The sequence below is a fragment of the Clarias gariepinus genome, chromosome 16, assembly GCF_024256425.1.
Source record: "Clarias gariepinus isolate MV-2021 ecotype Netherlands chromosome 16, CGAR_prim_01v2, whole genome shotgun sequence".
In the NCBI taxonomy this organism is placed as follows: Eukaryota; Metazoa; Chordata; class Actinopteri; order Siluriformes; family Clariidae; genus Clarias; species Clarias gariepinus.
In genome coordinates this window covers 15,710,725-15,730,520 of record NC_071115.1, presented here as the reverse complement: position 1 = coordinate 15,730,520, position 19,796 = coordinate 15,710,725, and the positions used below count along the sequence as shown (strand labels likewise).

Below are 19,796 nucleotides of genomic sequence, written 5' to 3'. Positions count from 1 at the left end.
GCTAGTGAAGCGCAATGGCGGCTTCAGGCTCTGCCTAACCATAGCGGGGGGAGGAGAGCGAGCGAAAGGGGGGAAACGGAACAGCCTGAGCTGCTCTTTGTTTCTAGCTGAGATAGCTAGCCGAAGAAAACTGGGGGAGTTACCGGCGAAACCTGACTTCACACAATGTAAGTTGTTTACGGCGTCCTCATAACTTCAGCACATAAAACAACACTGGAGGGTTTAAAATGTGTTTAAAGAAATAAAATGCGGAAATGTGAAAAAAGTTTGGTGTATTGAAGTGATCTCGTTTTGCTTTGGGGCTTCGTGAGACCGACATGATGTCCTAACCGACAGAAAGAAATGAATGAATGTAGTTTTGGAGGCGCGCTTTGAAGGCAGGACTGAGTTTAGAGTGTTGAAGGAGCGCTGTACAAACAGATGGAAAAGTACAATTTACTCACACTTTGATTATTATTATTATTTTTTTACCCTTTCTAAAGCGTTTAACTCGACTGGTGGGGGAGGACGGCATGGCCGGCTGCGTTAACAAACCGGTTACGTTTACTATTTAACTCTTTTAATGTATAAGCGCATGTTTAAAAGTGTAATATTTACCATCAAACATGTTTTATAATTATAATAGTTCGATGGAACGAAGTCCCCAGATAAAGACTAAACACTAAACTGAGCATCTGGTTTGTTTTGTGTCTTGTTTTCCGTCCCAATGGACTCCCACGGTTAGCTGAAGCTAACTGGCTAATTACATGAGCTTGCTAAGCCTGTTTTCACGTAGCTAGCATTAGCTAGTTCCTTCTCAGCCTTGCTTTACACGTTGGTAAACTTCATATTGTATTTTTTTAAATCGTTTGTTTGGTCAATAATTGTATAAAAACGAAGCTTGGCGGAAGTCACACTGTGTAAGGTTCAAACATTTTGAATTTATAAATAACTTGCCGGGTCGCTCGGTAACAGCGCTTATGTCAGGCTGATAAAGAGGTTATTTGATTAATGTGATTATTGCTTAAGTATTTAAAACTTTTTAATGCGTAGGGGTAAATCACAAGTTATGAACGTTAACTTATGTTTCTTTAGAAAAGTTAATTTTATGTTTATTCTTCTACAAATCTATCTAAACACTTGCTAACAATTGTGCTAACTAATCATATCAGCAAACGCTGAATTAACTACACTAACTACGGGGGCTGCACGATTTAATCCTAAAATTCACATCGCGATTATTTTGACATTTATTTAAAAATACGATACGTAACTATCATCTGTACTACTTTTTCAAACGTGTGTATATAGGCTTCAAATTATGGCACAAATGCTCTCATTAAGAGGATGTTTGCCAATATTTACTTTTTCACCTCAAGGTTTTATATATATAAACAAGTACGTAAATTATTCACAAACTGTAAAAAAAAATAAAATAAATAATATATATATATATATATATATATATATATATATATATATATATATAAAGACTATGCTTATATTATTTGTAATAAATTAAATTATTGCAGTGGTTCATATTGCAATAAAAAAAAAATGCCATTACATTTGTAGCACTATTAACTAATGCCACTGATTTAACTCACAATCTCTTTTATTTCTACCAAAAAAGAAAAATTGTATTTGTTATTAAATGTTCCTTATATAATTTCAGGCATAGCTAGCTTATATACTAGGTCAGCTTCTGCTGGCTTTTTGCTTTTTCGGCATGCAGACAGCGGTTAAGGGTGTTCGGCTTCTTTCACTCTACCCAGTTTTTTGAAAAGCTGGGATTATGTCGCTCCTCTTTAGTTTTACAGCGGACTGAATAATCATCCAGGTTAAATCACAAGCTAAGAGAGGGAGCTACTTCTCTGACATTAGTGACATTGTTATTAAATTGCAATTCTTATGTGTTGGATTTATGTATCGCCAAAGTGACTCCCAAATAGATTTTTTTTAAATGCTTTATTACATTTATAATAGGGACGCACCTGGCGATCAGTCATTGGCTGTTTTTCAGTTTGTTCAACCATGTTGGATATAACGATTCTACTTCTACGTGGTGCAACAGAAACACATTTTTTATGTTATGTAATTTTATGTCTGCTTACAAATTTGTTTCAAAACCGACTCATTACACATGATAATTAGTCCCATTAGAATCTGAGAGCACTCCCATAATTGCTCAACACATGCTCCTGACTTTAGGGGCACTGGTGGCTCAGTGGTGGGTGTTTCACCTGCCATGCGGAAGGGTTCGATTCCCAGCCAGTGCCAAGTTGTAGTGCGGACTAAATATTCCGCTGTGGCAACCCCTTGCCGGGAGCAGCCGAAAGACCAACAACATGCTCCTGACTTTAGTTGGGTAAAACACTGCCATTTTCTTGATAATTCTACAGGTTGTTGCCTAAACTATTTCCACACCTGGCAAACCCCGAGGAGTAGTGATATCGTATCGGGCGGTGACTGGGACTGGTAATTCCCTTCTCTATCTGACATCGTATAGAAATAAGTGGTTATACTTTCTTAATTTATTAACTATAATGTTCATCTTTTAAGTTCTCATTAATGCACTATAATCTACCGTATCTTAGGCTGCCCACCTGGTTACACTGATTTGATCATGTGCTTTCATTCTCTATTTTTTTATAAATATTTCAACTTGCTGGTGCACCTTATGTACAGGTACTTAAGTACGCAATCATCATGCACACAGAAATAGTATAGTCTTATTATGTAACATTTTACCTAATTAATACATCTTAATGTGCGAGTTTTATTATCCAACCTGACTGCACTATTGTAAACAGTTAAAGTATAAATAAAGTATACCCTTTTTCTTATAGTGATTTTTAAAATATTTTATTCTAGCCTTTAATATTCTGCTATATCATATTTGTTTGTATCTTGTCTTATCTGTGAACTAGCTGTTATACCATTACAATTTCCCTTTGAAAGTTGCTTTGTGCCCGTCTGTCCGCCCATCTCTCTCCCACTGTTACTCTACTGATTGCTAACAAAATATTGATTAATTTTCTAAAAACGACATGACTGACTATTTATTATGCTGAACCTTTTTTAAAATTATTAACTAAAAATTAAATTATTTTTAAGAACCACTAACAGAAAAACCTTTAGGACAGGGATCTTTAATTTATAATTAATCATCAACTGATCCAAGACAGTTTGTACCATGATGGAATTTCCTCATCAGTGTAACTCATCAAAATAATAAATAAAAATTTTATGGAACATTTATTAACAGTTTGGTTGAACCAGAATCACAGAATGTAACTATGTAAATTAAATTAGAAAATGGCCCAAAACATATTAATTTATAATAGCATATTAGATACTAAAAAGCTGTTTGTTTTCTATAAAAAAAAACGTATAGGCGAAACAAAAGCTTTTGTTTTAGCAGCAGAGGAAGGGTTCACAGACGGGTCAAACCTATCCACTAGTAACTATACAGCACACCTTTGTGCCATGGAGAGGAATTTCAGCATGTTTTGGCAAACTGAGAGAACAGGAAACCATTGAATCTCAACAGAGTTAGATTCTGTCAATAAACATTTTAAGTATGGATTAAAAACACACGTGTTGTCAACGGTTATAACAACAGTTAAAAAGAAAAATACCATACTGTGTAAAACCTAGAAGCCTACATTGTTTCTTTGTTTGTTTCTGTTTGAAAACTAGCCTGTTTTGCTATGTTTTTTTTGTCTTTTTTTTCTTTTTTTACAGGCAGGCAAATCTCCTGTCATGTTATTTATTCATTCATTCATTCGTTCATTTAATGAGTTTGGATGTATGTTTGGACATAGTAAATGGTTTTGAACCTAGTTAATATAGGCATGATAAATATTTATAACAAAGGTTGTGCTAAAGATATGGTGCCTAAATGCTGTACTTCTAACTAACATCTTGTGCAGCAATACACTGTACACTAATTAAAATTCTCACAAACAGTACAATCACACATATGGTCTTAAAAAGTAGATAAATCTAAAAAAGAGCCAATTGCATTAATTTAAATGCATCCATTAGTCCTGGAATAAAAATATTTTTTGAAGCTGTTGTATAGACACTCGGTGCCTTAGACCTCCATTTTAATAAATTGCAGGGCAGTTGGTTGTCATTTTGTCATTTCACTGTTTTTAGAAGTGATATAATTTATGTACATTTTATCATTTCAACAAAATACTTTGCCTCATTCGTTAAGCCAAGCTATAACCGTTGATCTTTACCATTTTCTGTGCAGAGCAATACATTTCTTTCCTTTTGGTTCTCCCGGCTTTGCTGAGAGATGTCCACTCCGGACCCCCCTATGGGAGGGACTCCTCGGCCCGGCCCTTCTCCAGGCCCTGGTCCATCTCCAGGGGCCATGCTGGGTCCAAGTCCAGGACCTTCACCTGGCTCTGCTCATGGTATGATGGGCCCCAGCCCGGGACCACCCCCTACAGGACACAACCTACCTCCACAGGGGCCTACAGGATATGCACAGGAAAATATGCATCAGATGCACAAGGTGAGCTTTTACAAAATTATGACAAAGGTCTTTATCTGTACATAGGAAGTGACAAATTTATTTTGGGAGGTGGTGTTAATAATTAACGAGATGGAGACTTTGTACTATATAGTTTTCTCCTTTATACTCTAAATTTGATGTGTGATAATTCTCTAGTTGTCATGTAATTTATGGCTACATTCATTTCTTGCTTGATTATGTTCTTTTTCTAGTTACTAGAAAGTTCAATTCCATTTTTTTTTTCAAACAATTGACTGTTATAAGACCACAATGCACTCAACTACTATTTTTTACCTTTTTTTAAGGTTCTATTTTTGTATAGAAATGATTGTCACATTTGTTCTAAGTGTATTTGCAGATTGTGTTTTATTGTTACTACCTTTTTTTTAATTTTATTTTTTAGTTTAGTCAACTAATATAATTGTTTAACCTTTAAACCTGTTTTTTCTTTTTGTCTACAGCCTATGGAGGGCATGCAAGAGAAGGGCATGCCAGATGACCCTCGCTACAGCCAGATGAAAGGAATGGGCATGAGACCGGGTGCCCACCCTGGTATGGGACCACCTCCCAGTCCCATGGACCAACATTCTCAAGGTATATTCTTAACATGGTGTAGTTTTAATATTGCATTTTGAGGTATCTTTTAATTACCCACTTGTGGTATGAAGATTTATGCCCAAGAGGGAAATCTTGTATGCATGTAGTGGTTCTACAGTTTCCTTGTTTTGTTTTTTTATTGATTGACAGAATTTCTCCACCCAAAGTATTTTTCTTCTTTTTCTCTCTATTATAGTTCATAATTTATTTAATCTAGGAGTGCACTAATCACTTTTTGTCAGACTGAGTAAGAATATAACTCCGTCCATTTGGGTACTTGCCAGTACCGATACGACTACCTGGCAATGTCCCAGAGTACTGTCTGAACAGAACTTCTAGGAATGCCCCATGTCTGAAGCTTATCTCTGCTTTGCTAGTGCCTGAACCCCCAAACTGCTTTGCAAATAAAGCAACTCTTAGTAAAGTCTTTATTAAGCCACTGTGCAGTTAAACTGATAAACTGACACTGCTAGTCCAAATATCTGTGATAAAACTGAAGGCCTAAATGCGTTGCAACAGACTTTTTGTTTGCTTTCTCACAAAGTCAAGCAACTGTTGTAGTATAAAATTTTTTAGTGTTCTGTAAACTATTTACACAGCACATCATCCTGTGTGGTAGAAACAATTTTAATTGTTTAAAATTGTAACAATATCTGGATATTTATAAAATTAAAATATTTAATATTAATAAAAGTTACCATACAAATTGGTGCCTAGATATCAGGATAAAATTGTATCAGAAGGTTCATGGTGTTTCTTCTCATCCCTAATTGCCATAGAACACGGTCCATGTCAAGCAAGCAAACATGGACAGACCAAGAATTGCACTGCTAAGCTTAGTTAGCAAGAGGGACAGACTACAGTGCTACAAGTTAGCATGTCTGAGTACCCTTTTATTTACTTTGCTGACAAAAAGGTAAGAGGAGAAAAATAAAAGTTGACCTGAATGCTGTTCTTCCTTACCACATAGCCAAGACTTGGTCTTTTTTTCCTGGGGTCGTCTTAATGGTCATCGTGGTGCTTAATGGTTTTTGCAAATGCACTTGATTATACTGTTTCTGCAACAACTTTGCCAGAACTGGCATATATTAAAATAACGATTAATTGTTGTTTATACTTAATTACCTAATTCCGTTTGTGTTATTTTATAGACTTAAAATCACCAGATGTGGAAAAGAAATCAGGAGTTGTGTCTACACTTTTGACTGGTACTGTTTATTCATAGTTTTCTTTGACCTTGTGTGTTTAATTTTTTCAGGTTATCCCTCTCCCCTTGGTGGCTCTGAACATGCTCCCAGTCCTGTGCCTGCCAATGGCCCTCCCTCTGGCCCAATGATGCCCTCTGGCCCTGCTGGTGTGCCCATGGAGGGTGGTGACCCTCAGGCTATGAGCCAGCAAAATCGAGGTGGGGGTACTGCACCTGGTCCGGTCACAGGGCCTAATGGCGGGCCTGCGGGTCCTAGTGGCCCGGGAGGCCCCGGAGGCCCCACACCATTCAACCAAAACCAGCTGCACCAGCTCCGTGCACAGATCATGGCATACAAGATGCTGGCTCGTGGCCAGGCTTTGCCTGATCACCTGCAGATGGCTGTGCAGGGCAAACGGCCAATGCCAGGAATGCAGCCAGGAATGCCCAATATGCCCCCTGCTTCAGGACCTGGAGCTGGTCCTCCTGGACCTGTAGGCCCTGGCCCAGCTGGCCCCAATTACAACAGACCACATGGTAATGCTGCTCTTTTATTCTTTTTACTCCTTTACTGCACAGAGAAATAAAAGAAACATGTTTAAGATATTAAGATTTATTCCTGTCACTATACAAAAAACAACCAAAATATAGGTTAGAACAGTTTAAAAAGACAACTGCTATGCTGCTGTTTATTGCATGGTCCATGGATTACACCCATAGAAACCAGATGCCTTTGTCTCCTTTTACAGGTATGGTAGGACCAAATATGCCTCCTCCAGGACCATCCGGAGTTCCCCCAGGTATGCAGGGACAGCCTCCCAATGGACCACCCAAATCATGGCCTGAGGGTGAGCACCGAAAAGTCTTTTTATTCTAGTCTTTTTATATATTATGTGATAATTAGATTTTTTTAGGTACATGTTATTTTCAAAGCACTATGATCCTGAGGGTGTTGGCTTAGATTTCAGTAAGAACTGTGTGAGATTTTATTGGTGTGCTAAACTTTGTGTGTCATAGGGCCAATGGTGAATGCTGCTGCCCCAGCCAGTGCTCCTCAGAAGTTAATCCCGCCCCAGCCTACCGGTCGCCCCTCCCCTGCCCCACCCTCTGTACCCCCAGCCGCTTCACCTGTCATGCCCCCTCAGACCCAGTCTCCAGGCCAACCAGCTCAGCCGCCTCCCATGATGCTGCATCCTAAACAAAACCGCATCACGCCTGTCCAGAAACCCCGTGGCCTTGATCCTGTGGAGATTCTACAGGAGAGGGAATACAGGTGAGAGAGAATTGGAGTGATGAGGAAAATAATTTGCATGCCTATTATAAGTGTTTGGTCCTTTAACTTCTCCAATCACTTCTTCTTGTCAGATTACAAGCTCGTATATCCCATCGTATCCAAGAGCTAGAAAACATTCCTGGCTCACTAGCAGTAGACCTGAGGACCAAAGCCACCATTGAGCTGAAGGCCCTGAGACTTCTTAACTTTCAGAGACAGGTAGGTTAATTTGTCATATCTAAAAAAAAAAAAAATATGTTGTCTTCCAGCCGCTGCTTTTAATTTCTATCATATCAAATACTTTATGTTTTTGTAAAGATAGTTACATGCTAAAAAACAGAAATGCATCATGTGTCTAGCAGCGTGAATCTTTGTTAACCTCTAATGATTGTTGCTCTCACAGCTGCGACAGGAGGTAGTAGTGTGTATGCGACGTGACACAGCCCTAGAGACAGCACTCAATGCCAAAGCCTACAAACGAAGCAAGAGACAGTCTCTTCGTGAGGCTCGTATCACAGAGAAACTGGAGAAGCAGCAGAAGATTGAGCAAGAGCGCAAACGTCGTCAAAAGCACCAGGTACTTGGATATATTATCTTAGGCTTATGCAACAACTGAATGTAGAATTTGGTTGGCATTTTTAGCCTAGAGCTTTGTATAATTTTGTATAGGTTGTGGTTTCAATTTGACTATTTTGTTGAATGTTCGTGACTGCAGGCAACTGGTTTATAAAGCCTGAAGAAAATACATGATCTTTCTTTCCTTTTTTCTCCAGGAATATCTCAACAGTATCCTTCAGCATGCTAAAGACTTTAAAGAGTACCATCGCTCCATCACAGGAAAACTTCAGAAGCTCACCAAAGCTGTGTCCACCTACCATGCAAACACTGAGCGTGAGCAGAAAAAAGAGAACGAGCGCATCGAGAAGGAGAGAATGCGTAGGCTGATGGTGAGCATGTAAACAGTTTAAAAAAAAAAAAATCTAAAACAGTCTAGCTTTTTATCCACGTTTAAGCATATTCCCAATCTGTCCCCTAGGCAGAGGATGAGGAGGGTTATAGGAAGCTGATTGACCAGAAGAAAGATAAGCGTCTGGCCTACCTGCTACAGCAGACAGATGAGTATGTGGCCAACCTCACAGAGCTTGTGCGTGCCCATAAGGCTGTTCAGGCCCTCAAGGAGAAGAAGAAGAAAAAGAAAAAGAAGGTGGGACTTTAGGTTATCTTATAACGCGCACCTGGTAATAATGTTTTAATTGTTGCCTAAAATGTCATTTTTATTTGTCATAGAAGGCAGACAATGGTGAGGTTGGAGCTCCAGTACTGGGACCAGATGGAGAGGTAAGCATTCTCCTTTTAATAGTACTCATTACTGTGTATATACTAACAGATCAAAAGTGTAAAAAAAACTTTGTCTAGCAGCAAATTAACTTAAATGTAAAAGGAAATTTGGAGAAACATGTAACAGCACATCTACAAGTTATTCCCTGTCTGCTTCACCTCTACTATATAAGGAAATAGTAGCTGTATCTGTGAAGCATTAATAGTGCTTTACTTTAGTTTTTGTTTAAAGCTTTTAGATATTGTCCTGTTTTCAGTGCTCAGTAGTGTAGCTTCTGCCTTTTGTTTGCATGACATGATTTAACTGGTTTTAACATTCCCCTGTCCTGCAGCCTCTGGACGAGACCAGTCAGATGAGTGACCTCCCCGTGAAAGTCATTCATGTGGACAGCGGCAAGATTCTGACTGGTGTGGATGCTCCCAAAGCAAACCAGCTGGAGGCCTGGCTGGAGATGAACCCTGGGTAAGCATGCGTGTGAGATGAAAGGTCACTTTTGCCATGAACACTAGGTACAGGCGGGTTTTTTTTTTCTTCTTTTTCATTTAAAGATTTAAATGTATATTCATTGAGTTTAATATTAAACACACCAGGAGGTGAAATGCTGGTTAATGTTTTTTTTTTTTTGGCTGCAAATTTTTCTCTTTTATTTATCTTTTTAAAAAAAATTTTCATGTCGTACCTGTAGATATGAAGTGGCACCACGGTCTGATAGTGAAGACAGTGGCTCAGATGAAGATGAGGTAATCATAGTCTGTCCTTATATTCCTGTGTATGTCCATGTGCTTGTACTCTTAGTTGTGCACGCGCACTGCAGACAGCATGTTTGATGATATCTAGCCTTGAACTGTCTCTAGCAGAAGTCGCTAACTGTGCTGTGCATTTGCTGATAACATGACATAATCTATTAAGACATCCTGTTATACGATTACTGTGTGTGCTTTATTATTCACACCACCCTGTTGCCCTGCAGGAAGACGACGAAGAGCATCCTCAACCATCCCAGGCCCCAGCAGAGGAGAAGAAGAAAATTCCAGATCCTGACAGTGAGGATGTGTCTGAAGTGGATGCACGTCATATTATTGAGTGAGTATACAACGGTTTTCATCCTATGTCGTCTTAAAAGTCCATATTATGGGGGGGTGTTGAGTTTATAAGATGCTTTCTGCTTTGAATTGCTAGAAATATCTCTTTCTTTGTCGTGCAGCCATGCTAAGCAGGATGTGGATGATGAGTATGGTAATGCTCAGTTCAACATAGGCCTGCAATCTTACTACGCAGTGGCACACGCAGTAACTGAGAAAGTGGACAGACAGTCTTCACTCTTGATTAATGGGACACTCAAACAGTACCAGGTACAGGCAAGCAGGGTTTATAGATGCTCAAATATTAAGACTAACTATATTATGTTAACCAGAATATTTTTTTTCTTGCTCTGTGTGTGTGGCCAGATAAAAGGTCTGGAGTGGCTTGTGTCTCTGTTTAACAATAATCTAAATGGCATTCTTGCGGATGAAATGGGCTTGGGAAAGACTATCCAGACCATCGCACTCATCACCTACCTCATGGAGTACAAACGTCTCAATGGACCCTTCCTCATAATCGTACCCCTCTCGTAAGTTCACCTCAGTTTTGATCCTGTCTCGAAATTATTAAAACAATAAATATATATTTTAAACAGTTCAGTATTGCTCCCAGCACAGCTGTTTTGGTTTCCTAGTTTACATTATTCCAGTGGGTTCCCAAACCTATTGGACAAATGATGATGATGTAGCAAGTTCAGCTGTCTGTGAAAGAAATCTGTGAACTGTGGTAGCTGTTGTATGTCCATGTTTCACTGTTTAAAAATATGCATAAACAAAAAGAACAGGGTCTTGGCTGCTTTCCAGTGGCTATCATTCATCTACACACACACACGAGTGCACACAAAGCACTCTGTTTCAGCTCACAGGGCAAAAAAGAAAGAAAAACAGCTTGGTAATATAACTGATACAGATAAGCAACAGGTGTGTCTTATTATTTCTCTACTCCTCCATGCTAAAGTTTGCCCTCATCTCCAACTGCACAGACTCTGAGTGAACAAAATCACAGACTCTGAATGAACTTTGTTTGTTCATTTATTCATTCTAATTTAAACCCTCTTTTAATTTTCGTTTGAGCGTTATAATGTCCCCCCAGTTACGCACTTGCTTCCTTCTTGTCTTATGCACATCTGGAGATTTTAACAGTCTTACCCTAGGTGGCATGCCAGAGCGGAAACATCCATTACTGTCAGGTTTCTAACACCTTTTGAATTTAAAGCCTAGCTTCTTTAAATGCAAGTCAAATATGACAAAAGGAGATGTCTGTGAGTTTCTCTGGTAAGTGCAGTGGAAACGGCTTTTAAGTAAACTAAAAGCTTTTAACAGTTTCTGGTCTGTTTTTACGTCAGTGTTTTCTTTTCACAGGACTCTCTCCAACTGGGTTTATGAATTTGATAAATGGGCTCCATCTGTGGTCAAAGTCTCTTATAAGGTGATTAAGACTATTTACTATTTTCTGAAATGAAGAGAGCATTGTCTTCCTCTTGCCCTCTCTCTCTCTCTGTGGTTCCATGGTTCACTGTTTTTCCTTGTCTTTTCAGGGCTCTCCTGCTGCTCGACGGTCTTTTATTCCCATTCTACGCAGTGGCAAGTTCAATGTGCTTCTTACCACCTATGAGTACATCATCAAAGATAAGCACGTGCTGGCCAAGGTAGATCAATCAAACACAGCACATATGTGTACCATTGTTCTTTCTGTTTAGATGAAACTATGATGGGCATTCAAGTCAAGCTGTGGCTTGTGCTTGTTCATAATAACAATACATTTATTAAAGTAAAAACAAACTTTTTAACCTATTTTGGTACACTAATATACTTATCCCAGCATTTCACTCGTTCTTGGATACCATCGTAGAAAGTTTGCTTACGAACTGCCTCCTTCACATTGGAAATGCAGTAACTCCGTTAATAACACAACCATGTGGAAATGTGTGTGTGGGGGGGACATTCAAATGTTTTAATGTGGCTAAGAGTCTTATCAACGCACTATGCTTGAAGTCTTCTGTAAATGTCAACAAGTTTTACTTTTTAATTCATGAGAATTGATCACATGTCCCGGTTTGACTCAAACACTCCCTCATGTAATGCAGGATACAGTATATGTGGTGTTTATAGTATTTTCAAATGCATATGATTTTTAGTAAGCTTATCATTATTTTTTCAGCTCCGCTGGAAGTACATGATTGTGGATGAGGGTCACCGTATGAAGAATCATCACTGTAAGCTGACTCAGGTTCTAAACACACACTACCTTGCCCCCAGGCGCTTGCTACTCACGGGTACTCCTCTGCAAAACAAGCTGCCTGAGCTTTGGGCCCTGCTCAACTTTCTGCTGCCAACAATCTTCAAAAGCTGCAGCACCTTTGAGCAATGGTTTAATGCCCCATTTGCCATGACTGGTGAAAAGGTAAAGTTTTGTATCTGTGTCATGGTTATGATATCATTTCATATGTGGTTGTGCAAATTTAAAGAGGCAGAATGATGGTTATTTATTATTTTCATTCTGCAGGTTGATCTCAATGAGGAAGAGACCATTCTGATCATTCGCCGTCTGCACAAAGTGCTCCGCCCCTTCCTGCTCAGAAGGCTCAAGAAAGAAGTAGAGGCCCAGCTGCCTGAGAAGGTTTATTTTTATTTATTTTTTTACATGCATGTTTGCATTTTTTCATCTTGAAGTGTTTTGTCAAAAAAAAAAAAAATCTTGGAATGTTGCATTATACTCAGCACCAAGGCCTGTAGTCATTATTCAGTATTTTCTGTTTGTATAGACAGCAGCACTAAGTGTCTTCATTAAATCCATAATCTATTGTTTTGAATTTTAGTCACCACTCTACTTACTAGCTAACTTCTTACTTATTATTGGATTTTATTTAATGTCTGAATAGTAACAGTTTGTTGAGCATTTAAAAAAAGTTACATATGGTGCTTAAAAAAAATCTGTGTTGACTTGAAATCAGTCAATAACTCTGCTGATTTATATTGGTTCCGGTGTAGGTTGAGTATGTGATCAAGTGCGACATGTCAGCACTTCAGAGAGTACTGTACAGACACATGCAAGCTAAAGGAGTCCTGCTTACTGATGGCTCTGAGAAAGACAAAAAGGTAATGATGGAAACCAACAGCAACCAAAAAGGAAGTGTATATTTGAGGGGTAATCAGTAATGTGTGTTCTGTATTGCAGGGTAAAGGTGGAACCAAGACGCTGATGAACACAATCATGCAGCTGCGAAAGATCTGTAACCACCCATACATGTTTCAGCATATTGAGGTATGCTTAAAGACATAAGCCAATATTTTTTAACAGTTTTTACTGTATAAGCCAACCTTTTTGCTATACTATGAAGATCAATTGCATTTTTGTATAAAGGAAACAGTGTCCAACCACTAAATCCTTTCAATATAGCAGTACATTAGAGCTATGTAAAGTTTACTATGATTATTTAATTTTTTTAGGAATCCTTCTCTGAGCACCTTGGCTTTACCGGAGGTATTGTTCAAGGGTAAGTTCTTTTATAAGCATACAGATAAATATGCATGTTCTTCCTTCTATCACTCTATTTGACTTCTTTTGGGTTTTTTTTAATCACCTTCTCTCCAGGCCAGACTTGTATCGAGCCTCTGGAAAGTTTGAGCTTCTGGACCGCATTCTTCCCAAGCTGCGTGCAACCAACCACAAAGTGCTACTTTTTTGTCAGATGACTTCACTCATGACCATCATGGAGGACTATTTCGCCTACCGAAATTTTAGTTACTTGCGTCTGGATGGTGAGTTCATCTGTCTTTGTTTTCATATTATAGTTCTATTTGAATAAGTTGTAGGTATGTATTTTAATAACTTTAAAATTTAACTGTTTAACTTTAGTTAAATAATTGTTTTAATTCATGTACAAAGGAACCACTAAGGCTGAGGACCGTGGCATGCTGCTGAAGAACTTTAATGACCCTTCCTTTCAATACTTTATATTCCTGCTGAGTACCAGAGCTGGTGGCCTGGGACTGAACCTGCAATCTGCTGACACTGTTATCATTTTTGATAGTGACTGGAATCCTCATCAGGTATGAGGACAGCCAGGAGAGAGATTCACAGTTTTCACAGCGTACATCTTCTCACAATTCACAGCACCACTCAACCTCATTTTCCTTTTTGTCCCGCTCGTTTTCTGCAGGACCTACAAGCTCAGGATCGTGCTCATCGCATTGGGCAACAGAACGAGGTGCGTGTTTTGCGTCTTTGCACTGTGAACAGTGTGGAAGAGAAGATCCTGGCTGCTGCCAAGTACAAATTAAACGTGGACCAGAAGGTGATCCAGGCTGGTATGTTCGACCAGAAGTCTTCCAGCCACGAGCGCAGAGCCTTCCTGCAGGCGATCCTTGAGCATGAAGAACAGGATGAGGTAGAGCCTCTAAACTCATTCTGTCTATTTTTTTAAACAAAAATTGTTTGACTCCCTTTTATAGTATGTAACCTAATTGTTATGCAAAAAAATACTTTGCATGTATAAAGAGGAGAGATTTTAGTGGTATCAATGAAAATCGTTGTTTGCTGATTTGAAATCTTGTCCTATTTCAGGAGGAAGATGAGGTACCTGATGATGAGACTGTCAACCAAATGATTGCCAGAAGCGAGGAGGAGTTTGATCACTTCATGGTAATTATTGTATCTAATTACTGTTGAGATCTCTTAAATTCATACTGCACCCATGTATTTAAATTTTTATTTATTAACGCATGTTTGCATTTGTATACATTTATTTTGCACCTAACAATTATATCCTTATCGACTTATCTTTTTATTTATTTCTCCTTCTCACTCTCCCTCCCCAAAATAGAGTTGATTATTTTTCCAGTAATTAAAATTTTCTGATTGGGTGATTTAATAGTTTTTTTGTTTGTTTGTTTGTTTTTAACAGCCCAGTAGATAACCATGACTTTGCTGGTTAAACTTTTAACCTTTTCAACCATTCTCATAGAAATTCTATATTGATATACAATGAATTTATTTTCCCCACATGAAAAAATAAGTGTCGGGAATTAATAAGCAGCTGTAATAAACTGATCAGTGCACAGTGACACTTAGGCACTCTAAGTTTAAATAAAGTTGTTAGTCCAACTAGTTGTTAGCCTGACTAAAACTGAACCTTTTTATTTTTTTATAAAACGTCAAAATTGGACTAGCACACCCAGATAATGCAGTGGGGTGCCATGCTGGTATTATGGGACAAGGACAGTAGTCCAGTTAAATGGCCTTGTCAAGCTATAACTTACATGCACAGTAAATTCGAGCTGCAAAGTCCTGACACCCTCCAACAATAAGACTAAACTCCTTCTAATACATACTAAGGCTGCTGACTTGTTCTAAGGTCAGAGAGTGTTTTCTTTTGAGATGCTCATGCTGTGTGCATGCTTATCTGTGGTAAGTCATTTCACACAGTAAGCACAGCATTTTTTTTTAGGTGGTTTGTTTAAAGAATTACTACTCATCTGTCAATCAGCTGGAGATTTTTTTAGAAATAAAGTCTCATTCCACGACACAAGCAAAATTATGGAGGAAATAAAAAGATGTGCATCAATGCACGACATGTATTTATGTAATACAGCCCTACATGTGTTCTCTCTATGTGCTGTTGTCTTTAATTTTGCTGTTTCACCCATGCTATGTTTTATTGTTCCTCTCCGTTTATGACCTGCTTCTCTTCAGCGCATGGATCTAGACCGGCGCCGAGAAGAAGCACGGAACCCCAAGCGTAGGCCACGTCTAATGGAGGAAGATGAGCTCCCCACCTGGATTATGAAGGACGATGCAGAGGTAGAAAGACTCACCTGTGAGGAAGAGGAGGAGAAGATGTTTGGTCGTGGATCACGGCAGAGGAAAGAGGTGGACTACAGTGACTCGCTTACTGAGAAACAGTGGCTTAAGGTGAGATTAATGCATAAGAACCTGTTCGGTCCACATCTTGTAGCAAGCATATATTTCTCCTTAGCTAATTTTATTTATCCTTAATTTTTTGCATTTCTTGAAGCATTTTAGGCATGTTTGTTTGTTTGTTTGTTTGTTTTATTTATTTTAGATAATTAAATACTTGGTAAAATTATGGTTTGTCTCAATCACTCCTTAGGCTATAGAAGAGGGCACACTCGAGGAGATTGAAGAGGAAGTACGGCATAAGAAGACGACCCGGAAGAGGAAGCGAGACCGTGACTTGGACCTTCCAGGCCCAGCTACGCCTAGCTCCAGTGGACGAGGCAGAGATAAGGATGAGGACAGTAAAAAGCAAAAGAAGCGTGGTCGTCCCCCTGCTGAGAAACTCTCTCCCAACCCACCATCACTCACCAAGAAGATGAAAAAAATTGTTGATGCGGTCATCAAGTATAAAGACAAGTAAGCTGTACTATTAACACTATTTACTGACCTCTGCTAGCTAACTTGCCGATGGTTAAACTGCATGTCTGACAATACATTTAATGTTTTGTTTAAATGTAGCCAATAAAACAAATGTAATTCTGTATTTTGTCATGTTTGCATTATATTTGATCTTGCTTTATGTCAGCAGTGGTAGACAGCTGAGTGAGGTGTTCATCCAGCTTCCCTCTCGTAAAGAGCTGCCTGAGTATTATGAGCTTATCCGAAAACCTGTGGATTTCCGCAAGATTAAGGTACGTTACTTAAAAGTCCATAATAATTGTTTGGTAAATATTATTTTCCTTGTTTGTCCATTACAATGGATTTGTACACAAGGAAATTCATATATTTGTACACTTGGAAATTCGTTTATATACGGAAACTAATTATAATAGTTTGTATTTATATAACAAGAATTTTTCGACACTTTATTGAAAATTAACTAACATTGAAACTGTTCCCGTTAAGACGGCGTAATTATATATGTTGTGACTGTTGGTTTGCAGGAACGCATAAGGAGTCATAAATACCGCAGTCTAAATGACTTGGAGAAAGATGTCATGCTGCTCTGCCAGAACGCTCAGACTTTCAACCTGGAGGGTTCACTGGTAAGATGCTCCGTGAAATCTGGATCAGGCCTAGTAAAATGTCTCATATGGGTTTACCACAAATAAGTTTGTCAGCCAAGTCACTCTGCTCTGTCTGCATGTAACAGATCTATGAGGACTCCATCGTGCTTCAGTCTGTGTTTACCAGCGTACGGCAGAAGATCGAAAAGGAGGAGGACAGTGACGGAGAGGAGAGTGAGGAAGAGGAGGAGGAGGCAGATGAAGGCTCAGAGTCTGAGTGTAAGAATTCAGTGACTGGTACTGTAACTAGAATCCAGTCTGTAACAGGCACAGTAACGTGTGTGTGTGTGTTTGTCTTGTAGCACGCTCTGTAAAGGTGAAGATCAAGCTGAGCCGTAAGGAGAAAGCTGTTGAAAGAGGAAAAGGCAGGCGACGCACTGGTCGAGGTTCAAGACCTAAACCAGTAGTAAGCGATGATGACAGTGAAGAGGAGCAGGAAGAGGTAACACACTTGGTCTTGTGTTAAATAGTTATACAGTGACTGAGTTTCTTTGAGTAACCTCAAAGTCTGTATGAACTGCTTATTAAGAAGGGATGCAATTTTTCTTCCCTATACTTTGTGCAATCCATTCTTTCTTTTACACAAAATTGCCAAGGATACCAATCAGATCAGTGCATCAGTGATCTAATAAGTGGTGGTATTTGCATAGCTAATTTATTCACACGCCTTACAATTTCCTGTCTTTCCTAATCCATGTTTTTCTCTTTTAATTTTATGTTGACAGGAGCGCTCTGCCAGTGGGAGTGAGGAAGATTAAGCCCCGACACGGACCAAACTATTCTTTCTCTCTGATCTGTTCTAGACAAAATGTTTCACGTTACCATTACAGGACCAACAGGGCCTAATAACAGGGCCTAGTTATACCTTCTATGAATTTTCAGTGACGCATCAAATCTAAACGGTTTAACTGAAACATTATGCAGGTTTGTGCAGACAGTTTAACCCTAGAATTAAGTGTTTTTAATGGTGGGTCCATGTAATCAAAGTGCAGCTTTGATGGTGCTGACTCAGACAATTGAATTCAAAGAAGAAAAAAAAACACTTTATTATTTAAACAGGCATTCCCGGTTTATATATAGTAGGAATGTGTCTCTTTCCTTTGTTGTTTTTTTTTCCTTAATGAAAGTAATGTGGACAGTGGAATAACTAGCTGACAGACTATGGACTATCAGGAAAATGTGTTTTCCTGCAATTTCATGTTTTTGTGAGCAGAGTACAGTTGTCACTGGCTTCTGTGTTTTTTAAAGCATCTCAAGAGTGCATGTTGTAAGTCTGTTAAGGAGTAAGGTTTATGGGTTTTTCTGTCATTATTCTCTTTTACTTTGACATTTCCTGCCTTTCAATTTCTTTCCTAAGGTTAATTTAAGAATGTTAGCAGGATTATGGTACTTTTTCCTTTGTTGAGCTCCATTTGGCTCGAAGGAGGAGTAGCGCTTAGGACTCAGTACTGTGTCAGTGTCACTGGATTCCCAAGACAATAATAAAGGCATCTTACAACTATCTCCTATGGCCATAACTGGGTTTCTTTTGTCATAAGTTCAATCCAAACAGTGCAAGTCTTTTGCAGCACTTAATCAAGCTAAATTTTCTTAGAAATCTTCTGCTGGAATAATAATGTTTATTTATGTAGTTTAATTTAATGTAATTTATTACATTTATAATTTATAAAAATTTACATATTCTTTGGGAAAAATCTTAACCTGTTTACTGTTGCACTGGTCATGACATCAGACGACATATTGACGCTGACGTTTGTACAGCAAGTTTCATATTGCACCATTCTTTCCTCTGAAAATAAAAATGGTCCCTGTGTTGAGTCCAGTAGGATTCCAGTCCCAACTTGGGAGAGTCAAAAATTGAAAGAGATTTTACTTAGTGTTCATACTTACCACATTTCATCATGATTGTTTTAAATGCAAAATGTTCTACGTAATCAGTGAGACACCTAAATTTTCCTTACACCAAACAAAAGCAGTGTTGCATCTGCACTGGCAAAGCAGCCCAATAAAAACTTTAACAGTACAAAATTCCAGTTAAGTTGGACAAACAACAAAAAAAAGGCTGGTGTTTAGCATCTTTTCATAGTGTTCTGACAATTTGAAGGATGGTTATTAAACTGCTCCCAAAACTTTATGGAACTTTTACCACAGTGTTCACTTAACTAACAAATTGCATAACTTTTAACTACTTACTAATGCATGTTGCATCAAATTACAACAAAATGGTTGCTTTCAAGTCTAGTAACCTTTTAAATAAACATGTATTTAGACATAACTGCCTCTTTTGTAATCCGAACAATAAATAATTAAGCTGGAGGTTTTTGTGATTATATTAACTTATTAAATTGAGCCACCCTTCATTTCTTCATATTAAAGTAAAGCATGTCAAATAAATGAAAGAAACAGGAACAAAGGTTTTTTTTTTTTTTTCTTCTCTCTCCACTTGTTTGTTCCAACAATTCGACATTCAGCATCACAAGTATACTAATCACCAGCCGAATCATCTGTCATCATCTGCACCTGTTTCTCACTGGTTTATGCCTCAATTTGTTTTTTAATGCTTAAATGGTTCATAGGTGAGGTGGCTTGGTGGTTAGCACTGTGGCCTTGAACCTCCAGGGTTGAGGGGTTGAGTCGCACCTCAGCTGTGTGTGTGGAGTTTGCATGTTCTTCCCCAGCTTGGTGGGTTTCCGCCCACAATTTAAAGACATGCAGATTAGGCTAACTGGTGTCTCCAAAATGCCTGTAGTTAAAATGTGAACCAAAAAATAAATAAAAAGAAC

General features: G+C 38.6%; 1 protein-coding gene across 3 annotated transcripts; it reads left to right on the top strand.

The window, feature by feature from the left end:
* Positions 1–56: 56 nt before the first annotated feature.
* Positions 57–18,514, top strand: smarca4a (SWI/SNF related, matrix associated, actin dependent regulator of chromatin, subfamily a, member 4a). 3 transcript variants are annotated; one of them, XM_053514617.1, is made up of 34 exons: positions 57–167; positions 4,244–4,510; positions 4,972–5,104; positions 6,366–6,830; positions 7,043–7,141; positions 7,311–7,566; positions 7,659–7,785; positions 7,970–8,143; positions 8,340–8,513; positions 8,603–8,770; positions 8,857–8,904; positions 9,237–9,367; positions 9,591–9,645; positions 9,876–9,988; positions 10,110–10,257; positions 10,354–10,517; positions 11,350–11,416; positions 11,526–11,636; positions 12,149–12,391; positions 12,494–12,607; positions 12,979–13,086; positions 13,166–13,252; positions 13,438–13,484; positions 13,583–13,749; positions 13,877–14,040; positions 14,151–14,378; positions 14,555–14,632; positions 15,683–15,901; positions 16,101–16,363; positions 16,533–16,638; positions 16,891–16,992; positions 17,100–17,232; positions 17,316–17,455; positions 17,739–18,514. In XM_053514617.1, the coding sequence occupies exons 2-34, from the start codon at positions 4,289–4,291 to the stop codon at positions 17,769–17,771; spliced, it is 4,887 nt and encodes a 1,628-aa protein (XP_053370592.1). In that variant the 5' UTR covers positions 57–167; positions 4,244–4,288; the 3' UTR covers positions 17,772–18,514. The 3 variants fall into 3 exon arrangements, with proteins under 3 accessions (XP_053370592.1, XP_053370591.1, XP_053370590.1); XM_053514616.1 differs by having other exon boundaries at positions 8,854–8,904; positions 16,536–16,638; XM_053514615.1 differs by having other exon boundaries at positions 8,854–8,904.
* The last annotated feature ends 1,282 nt before the right edge of the window (positions 18,515–19,796 follow it).

Excerpts from the sequence above, each read along its gene's own strand:
- smarca4a (XM_053514615.1), top strand. The coding sequence starts at position 4,289 with ATGTCCACTCCGGACCCCCCTATGGGAGGGACTCCTCGGCCCGGCCCT. Across the intron at positions 14,379-14,554 it reads AGCATGAAGAACAGGATGAG|GAGGAAGATGAGGTACCTGA; the intron begins GTAGAGCCTCTA and ends GTCCTATTTCAG. Across the intron at positions 15,902-16,100 it reads CTGAGAAACAGTGGCTTAAG|GCTATAGAAGAGGGCACACT; the intron begins GTGAGATTAATG and ends ATCACTCCTTAG.